This window comes from Oncorhynchus mykiss, chromosome 13 (genome assembly GCF_013265735.2).
Source record: "Oncorhynchus mykiss isolate Arlee chromosome 13, USDA_OmykA_1.1, whole genome shotgun sequence".
NCBI classification, from domain to species: Eukaryota; Metazoa; Chordata; class Actinopteri; order Salmoniformes; family Salmonidae; genus Oncorhynchus; species Oncorhynchus mykiss.
In genome coordinates this window covers 62,174,858-62,183,702 of record NC_048577.1, presented here as the reverse complement: position 1 = coordinate 62,183,702, position 8,845 = coordinate 62,174,858, and the positions used below count along the sequence as shown (strand labels likewise).

The 8,845-nt window shown below is 43.7% G+C and overlaps 1 protein-coding gene across 1 annotated transcript; it reads left to right on the top strand.

Annotated features, from left to right (window-relative positions):
* Nucleotides 1–2,984: 2,984 nt before the first annotated feature.
* On the top strand, nucleotides 2,985–8,463 carry LOC110485304 (myeloid-associated differentiation marker-like protein 2). The gene has a single exon (XM_036941820.1). The coding sequence runs from the start codon at nucleotides 4,478–4,480 to the stop codon at nucleotides 5,399–5,401; it is 924 nt and encodes a 307-aa protein (XP_036797715.1). The 5' UTR covers nucleotides 2,985–4,477; the 3' UTR covers nucleotides 5,402–8,463.
* The last annotated feature ends 382 nt before the right edge of the window (nucleotides 8,464–8,845 follow it).

Here is an 8,845-nt window from a genome sequence, read left to right as displayed (position 1 = left end):
AAATGATCTTTTGGTTGGAAAAGAAAAAGAATAATCACGAATGTAATCCAGTTTTAAGGATGCTCATTGTTTAGTTGCTATTTGCTCTGTTTTTTTTTGTTTTATTTTACCTTAACTTTTATCCTGTGTCGGTTTTTTTAATTGTGTCATTGTTAAAAAAAGGCAGCAATGACTTAAGGAAGTTTTTTAAAGGAGTCTATGTAAAGTATATGAAGTAAACACAATGTTTAAGTCTGTCTAACTGTGGGTCTCTTCTAGCATAGTATTTTCTCCTCAAGTCAAGAACAGGCGCATACACACATTAAAGGTGTGGAAAGCACTGGACAAGTAGTCCTTCTCTAAGGAGGCAGTGACTGCTTCCCAAATGCCACCCTATTCCCTATATAGTGCACTACTTTTAACCAGGCACTAGGGTGCCACCAGGCACTAGGGTGCCATTTGGGATGCAACAATAACATGGAAACAACTGTGGATTATTCAGTGAGGTGAAACGTTCAGAATGTTACAGATAGAAATGGAACGAATAGATCAGACACGATTCCCAATAGGAACTTGCCAGATATCCCATCTACACAACACATATCTATCTGAACGTTCTGTAACCCTTGCACCCTCCTGAACAGGGTCAGTATTTACCCCCGTCTCATCTCCAAAGCAGTGGAGGGATGGGAAAAGAGTGGAAAGAGAGAGGGAGGATAAGAAAGGAAGAATGCAGCAACCCAGCTCTCACCCCTGATCATCACCACAGCACACTGTAACAACAACAGCATCAGACTGTTCTTAATGTGATGCTAGGCAACACATTAAACAAATCACCAGCTGGCTGACAGTTTGTTACTCTATGGCTTGATGCGGTATCATAAAGGCATAACATTACGGCTGCAACCCGGAATTGACCAGTCAGATTGCGAGACCGGAATGAACCTTTATATAATGAGCAATACACGTTCAGGTTCATTTAAAAACCGCAGGAATTGTATGAGGACCACTGAGAACTTTGACACAACCACCAAAGGTAATCACCTATTGGCAATTGTAGGAACATCATGAAAGTTCAAACAAAGGTTTCTCATGGGGCTTCCAACTAAAGAAATGATGATTCAGATGGTTGTGGTAGAGAAGAGTCCATTATACCGGTAACTACAGTCCTTACCTTGACACAGGTAGATATGGTTCAGATCCTAAAGCTATTGAACACAGAAACAGAATTCTAGAGGAATTCTAGAGGAATTCTGATTCTATGATTGACCATAAAGTAGGATCTCATTTCCACAGCGTGCCAGTCTAGAGTTCTACGGTGCTCTCCCTGATTTGTGGTGCTCAGATGGGTCTCAGTGCTGGTGGGCCTTGATTTAGCATGTCTGGCACAATGGAAACAATAGAATAGTCCCAAAAGTGCAAGCCACTCACCCTCCCCAGCTAGCACTCCTCCACGCAGGCTCAATCAAACACTCAAAGTATTTGAAAATGAAACAAAAACTGCATGAATCCAGGTTCTGTAGGTCACTCACACAGGCCCACTAATAGTTAATCTATACCACAGTGCCAATTTATGTAGTCCTCTTTACATCTCAACAGAATCATCAGCTATTCTCCTTTTTAGTCAGCCATGACAGTTTCCATGCATACAGTATATCATCGCATCAGAAGGTGAAATACACATTAGATGGGCTTTGTTGAACAACAAACTGTAGAATCAATGCAATTTCCATTCAAATGGAGAAGAACATCACATACTGGATTCTTTTTGTCTGAGTGTATAGGTTTATTTTTAAGTGTTCACTATTGTAACTCCTTTTCTTTATATTTTGTAATAGAAAATCACTTTTTAATATAATGATAATGTTGTATGTACTGTAATGCTCAATGTTAAGTCGTTATAAACTATGTTTTAAAAGACCTCTTTCAACAGACACCAGAGAAGGAAAGGTATTACTCATTGTCATTTTGTTCTGTAACATATTTTTTAACAGAGAAAACTCAAGCTACATTGGTCATTTACATATTTATTTTGTTATGTGAATCATATTTATAAGTGCTATATTCACAGAGAAGTGATTCTTTGTAAATTGTAAATATATTGCTGTTTTTTCTTTCTCTTTGTGTTGATTGCAAGTCTTTGTATCAGACTTTAAAGAAAGGACACATTACAATTATTTCAAAAGAAACGTTTTCTTGTTGTCTCTTTGATGTCTTCACCATTCTGCCTCAATCGACAGTACCAATAGTGGACTCCTTGACTCACACAGTACACGCACATATGTATTAGGTTAGAAACTGATAGTGTAGATGGCGTCTATTTTGAAGGTTTTACCTTCCCTACCTACCTTATTTTAAATGCACTTTACATAGCTCTGGCTAAGTGTCTGCTAAATGGTTCACATGTAGAAACTCAACATCTTATCAGGCTTTTATTTGATTTACAAATGAATTTCAATGAGTTACTATACCTTGACTGTCACATGAAACTCAATCTCAAAACTCAGCTCAAAGCTGGTAGCTACTAGTATCTCATGTATAATCATCCCTAGGACCTGTATATAACTGCTGGCCCAAATGGCCGTCTTGGGCTCTTTCCCCTGTCATTACGTTGGGGATAAATGCCAGGCAGTCTCCCAGTGAGAGACTGAGCATGATAGAGAGAGACAGAAAAAGAGCGAGAGAGAGAGAATGAGAAAGAGAGAGTCTGACTCTAAGTAAGTTCCCTCTGTCCCAGAAACACGACTCCCCACGCTGGTGCCTGATGGGGGCGGACCTGGACATGTGGGCTCCCACCCCATTCCTCTGTGGAATATAGTCCCCTATTTATAGACCCGGCCTGGCCCATAACCCTGAGCTGGTCAGAGCAGTCATTTAAATAACTTTCCCTGGCAGCCTATGGGGCACATACTGTCATGTAGGAGAGAGAGGGTGTGTGTGTGTGTGTATTTGAGAAAGAGAGAGAACACATCAGGAGAGAGGGTGAGAGGCAGTGGGAGAGAGAGAAAGAGGGAGGGAGGTAGAGAGAGAAATAGCGTGTGAGAGAGAGACAGAGAAGAAGAGAGGGAGAAAGAGGGACACGAGACAGAGATCAGACAGTGAGGCGGACTTTTCCAGGGAGCTTAGGTCCTGGCAGTGGAAGGATTACAAATACAGAGCTGATCAGTATTGGACCTTGACAAGCCTAGTACAGCTGCCCGCATGGGACACAGGACTACAACCAGAACAACAACCTAACCCCCCCGTTCTATAATGGGTTATTATCGGAGCACTCCCCCATGTTCATGTAACTGTACTGCGTTTGAATGAGCCTGTTGATGGATTGTTGGGCTCTGGATCTCTGGAGTGACATGTTGGGAGCGAGGATCTTGTTGTGCTTCCATAACCTGAAGGAGAAGTGAATGACAAGACCCTTTGTGACTGAGTTGGACTTTTCAGTTAAAACACAAGGGTAATGTTATATCTGGCCACCGTCAATCTCGATATGTGATTATTGATACAAGCATCTGTAAGAAACTAGACAGATCACTTTCTTCAACATTAAATTATTACCGTTAGAGAAGCAAAGAAGTTACAAGATTTTATGTTATTTGAGAATCCAAAATTGCTAAACTGTTGACAGGGAAGATGAAATCAGCACTACTCAGGGCTCTGACTGCGTTGTAAGTTGAACACCATTGTGGCCGACTGTAACCTGATCTCCAACACACTGCAGTAATTACAAGGTGCATGCAGGGAAACATAGAGAGAGATTTGTAATTAGACCGGTCTATAAAAAGAGCCAGGCAAAGGGCGAGGTCCCCACACAGAGAGAGAGAAAGGGGGAGAGTCAGGCCAAGGACACCCAACTTGAAGGGAGGGAGGGGGGCTGTCTGGAGGCATAGGAAGGAGGCTGCCTGGGGGCATAGGAAGGAGACCAACTGGAGGCATAGGAAGGAGGCCAACTGGAGGCATAGGAAGGAGACCAACTGGAGGCATATGAAGGAGACCAACTGGAGGCATAGGAAGGAGACCAACTAGAATCATAGGAAGGAGGCCAACTGGAGGCATAGGAAGGAGACCAACTGGAGGCATAGGAAGGAGACCAACTGGAGGCATAGGAAGGAGACCAACTGGAGGCATAGGAAGGACACCAACTGGAGGCTTAGGAAGGAGGCTGTCTGGAGGCATAGGAAGGAGGCTGCCTGGAGGCATAGGAAGGAGACCAACTAGAATCATAGGAAGGAGGCTGCCTGGAGGCATAGGAAGGAGACCAACTGGAATCATAGGAAGGAGACCAACTGGAGGCATAGGAAGGAGACCAACTGGAGGCATAGGAAGGAGACTGCCTGAGGGCAAAGGAAAGAGGCTGCCTGGGGGCATTGTTGAGTGTAAGTGACACCCAGACGCCCAAGGGCAACGACACCTAACCTGAAGGGAAGGAGGCTGCCTGGAGTCACCATTGGGAAGAAGATACACCCAGACAGCTTTTGGCAATTAGGGGACAGGAGGTGTGACCATGGACCCCCAAGGCGGACACTACCTGAACAAGGCGGCGGTGCTGTCTCCTCTAGGAGCGGCCCGTATGCTCCAGCTCCTCCTGGGCTGCACCATCATAGCCCTGGTGGCCCACAGCGCCGGATACAACCACGCCTATGGTATCTACTGCATGTTTGTGTGGTGCTTCTGCTTCGCCATGACCCTGCTGGTGTTCACCATGGATGTGACACGCCTCCCCTGCTGCATGCCCATTTCCTGGGACAACCTCACTGTGGCGTTCGCCATGCTCGCCACACTCATGTATGTCGCCGCCTCCGTCGTCTACCCCGTCTACTTCCTGCGCTCTCAGTGCTCCAAGTCGGACGGGGGCTGCGAGGTGCGCAACTACCGCATCGCTGTCACCGTGTGCTCCAGTTTCTGCTGCTTCGCCTACGCGGCTGAGGTGTTCCTGACCCGGGCCAAACCCGGCCATGTGGTGGGCTACATGGCCACCATGTCAGGCCTGCTCAAGGTGGTCCAGGCCTTCGTGGCCTGCATTATATTCGGGGCCCTGGCCAACGGCAGCGAGTACAACCGCCACATCCCCACTCATTACTGCGTGGTGGTCTACAGCCTGTGCTTCTCCATCACCGTGGTCGTGATCGCTGTGACCGTGTCGGGAAAAGCCTCGGCTCTGCCCCTGCGTTTCCCCTTCGACCGCTTCGTGATCATCTACACGTTCCTGGCGACGCTGCTGTACCTGAGCGCCGCCCTGGTGTGGCCCATCTTTAGCTTCGACAGGAAGTATGGCACGCCGGGTCGCCCCAACGGCTGTCCCTGGGAGAACTGTCCCTGGGACAGCAAGCTGGTGGTGGCGGTGTTCACGCATGTCAACATGGTGCTGTACTTCAGCGACCTAATCTACTCCCAGAGGATCCGCTTTGTCTCCCACTCTGCTGCTTGAGGACCCCTCCACCCTGCACTCTGCTGCCTGAGGACCCCTCCACCCTGCACTCTGCTGCCTGAGGACCCCTCAACCCTGCACTCTGCTGCCTGAGGACCCCTCCACCCTCCTCACTCCACTCCGCTGCTTGAGGACCCCTCCACCCTCCACTCTGCTGCCTGAGGACCCCTCCACCCTCCTCACTCCACGCTGATGCCTGAGGACCCCTCCTCACTCCTGGGGACCCCTCTATCCTCCTCAGTCCTGGGGACCCCTCTACCCTCCTCAGTCCTGGGGACCCCTCTACCCTCCTCACTCCTGGGGTGAATCTCAAAAGTTTTTTCCTCAATTCCTCATTGGACACGGCGTACGAGGTAAGGGAGGAGAGCATTGGAGAAGACAAGAGGCGATACGACTTCTGCCTCGCTCTGACGTTGTGAGGAGGCGTGGAGAGGGGATACGAGGAATAGAGACTTTTGAGTTGCACCCCTGGCCCTCAGAGACAGACAGAGACCACACTGGAAATGACACACAGCATCTTCACTCAAGTGCCTCTGAATGCCCCATGCCTACTACAGATTACATATCGCCTCAATGATGTTATGGCTTTGTGCCTTGATGTGTCTTTCTTAACATCATTGTTATGTCTTTCTTAACATCAGTGTTGTGTCTTTCTTAACATCAGTGTTGTGTCTTTCTTAACATCAGTGTTATGTCTTTCTTAACATCAGTGTTGTGTCTTTCTTAACATCAGTGTTATGTCTTTCTTAACATCAGTGTTGTGTCTTTCTGAACATCAGTGTTGTCATTCTTAACATCAGTGGTATGTCTTTCTTAACATCAGTGTTGTGTCTTAACATCAGTGTTGTCTTTCTGAACATCAGTGTTGTGTCTTAACATCAGTGTTGTCTTTCTTAATATCAGTGTTATGTCTTTCTGAACATCAGTGTTATGTCTTTCTTAACATCAGTGTTGTCTTTCTTAATATCAGTGTTATGTCTTTCTTAACATCAGTGTTATGTCTTTCTTAACATCAGTGTTATGTCTTTCTTAACATCAGTGTTGTCTTTCTTAATATCAGTGTTATGTCTTTCTTAACATCAGTGCTGTGTCTTAACATCAGTGTTGTCTTTCTGAACATCAGTGCTGTGTCTTAACATCAGTGTTGTGTCTTAACATCAGTGTTGCCTTTCTGAACATCAGTATTGTGTCTTAACATCAGTGTTGTGTCTTAACATCAGTGTTGCCTTTCTGAACATCAGTGATGTGTCTTAACATCAGTGTTGTGTCTTTCTTAACATCAGTATTGTGTCTTAACATCAGTGTTGTCTTTCTTAACATCAGTGTTGTGTCTTAACATCAGTGTTGCCTTTCTGAACATCAGTGTTGTGTCTTAACATCAGTGTTGTCTTTCTTAATATCAGTGTTATGTCTTTCTGAACATCAGTGCTGTGTCTTAACATCAGTGTTGTCTTTCTTAACATCAGTGTTATGTCTTTCTTAACATCAGTGTTATGTCTTTCTTAACATCAGTGTTGTCTTTCTTAATATCAGTGTTATGTCTTTCTTAACATAAGTGCTGTGTCTTAACATCAGTGTTGTCTTTCTGAACATCAGTGCTGTGTCTTAACATCAGTGTTGTGTCTTAACATCAGTGTTGTGTCTTAACATCAGTGTTGCCTTTCTGAACATCAGTGCTGTGTCTTAACATCAGTGTTGTGTCTTTCTTAACATCAGTATTGTGTCTTAACATCAGTGTTGTCTTTCTTAACATCAGTGTTGTGTCTTAACATCAGTGTTGCCTTTCTGAACATCAGTGCTGTGTCTTAACATCAGTGTTGTGTCTTTCTTAACATCAGTATTGTGTCTTAACATCAGTGTTGTCTTTCTTAACATCAGTGCTGTGTCTTAACATCAGTGTTGTCTTTCTTAACATCAGTGCTGTGTCTTAACATCAGTGTTGTCTTTCTTAACATCAGTGTTGCCTTTCTGAACATCAGTGCTGTGTCTTTCTTAACATCAGTGTTATATTTCTTAACATCAGTGTTACATCTTAACATTAGTGTTGTGTCTTAACATTAGGGTTATGTCTTAACATCAGTGTTGTGTCTTAACATCAGTGTATTTCTTAACACTATTATCAGTAGTATCAGTATTATAATCTCTAAGAGAAACCTGAGACAAGGGCCAGCACTGTTGTAGGCACTCTGTCTAATGGTGCAGTACATTGGTTTAATTCAGAGCTTTGAACGTGTTGGGCGACATTTTCGTAGTGCAAAAGGGATGTGCTAAATGCGAAAGAACTCTGTAAACCTCATAATCTGGCAGTGTGATTTAAACTGAAACTTTTCCTCTACAATTTGTGTTATAAAGAAGCTATTATTTAAAAGGTTTAGTAAACCGAGCAATCAATAAAATGTAGTCGCCTACTAATAATGCACATTGCTGAAAAACATTTTGAAGATTATACCGAGGTTCATGGTCATTTCTGTACTTTGCTTTTGTTCTATGAACATGTCGGCCATTATGTGTTGGAGGACGTCGTAAATCATCACTGGGTTGTTTTCATGCCTTGAAATAGTCTGTTTCATTTATTGTGTTTCAAGAAACTTTTATCTTAACTAAGATGTTTTTTTAAATAATGACAATAATATATAAAAAAATGTAATGTGTAGTGTGTTGAATTGGCTTTCCATCATTGAGTACTTTTGGTGTTTATACTAACACCCAACTGCATGTTTCAACTTCAGCTCCTCTTGTTTTAGTCCAAGTTCAGTCAGTGTGTAGATTCATTATGAGCTGAATGTTCAGTGTATCAACTGTCAATACGAAATTGGTAATATATAGTATGAGTGAGTGTGAGTGTGTGTGAGTGTGTAAGGGGAGGTTATGGAATTGACTGCATAGATACAGCTACCACTATTTGATATGTGATGTCTGCACTGCAAAACATCCCTGAACACTGTATTGTAATGACAACCATGCAATGTTCTCAATGATTTAAACCGATAGAAAAGTTCTGAAACTTGTGAACATTCAAAATGTCATTAAAATGAACAGATTGTTTAGTCTGTGCACCTGTTCATCTCTCTCCCCTTGTCTCCACCTTCGTGAACAGTGGGCTGCAGACTAGCTAGTAATAGGCATAAACATTACTGATGCATCTAGTCAATCAGATGTATTAGGTTTTGTTTCTGACACAAAATGCTGCTCTGTCAGAGGATCTGTGATCTTACATTTGTATAGCATTATAGCCTGTGATGTATGGACTGGTTTAAAATGCCCTTTATTAAATGAAGAATGGATTAGGATTAATGGGGGCCAAGAAACCATGATGGCTCTGTTTAAACTGTTCTGTCCTCACCTGTCCTCAAGTGACACCCAAAACAATGCTGGTACTAGGCTACCGTTTAAATGGTGAAAACACCATCTCAACATTGTATTTCCCTAATGTATGAGTGAATT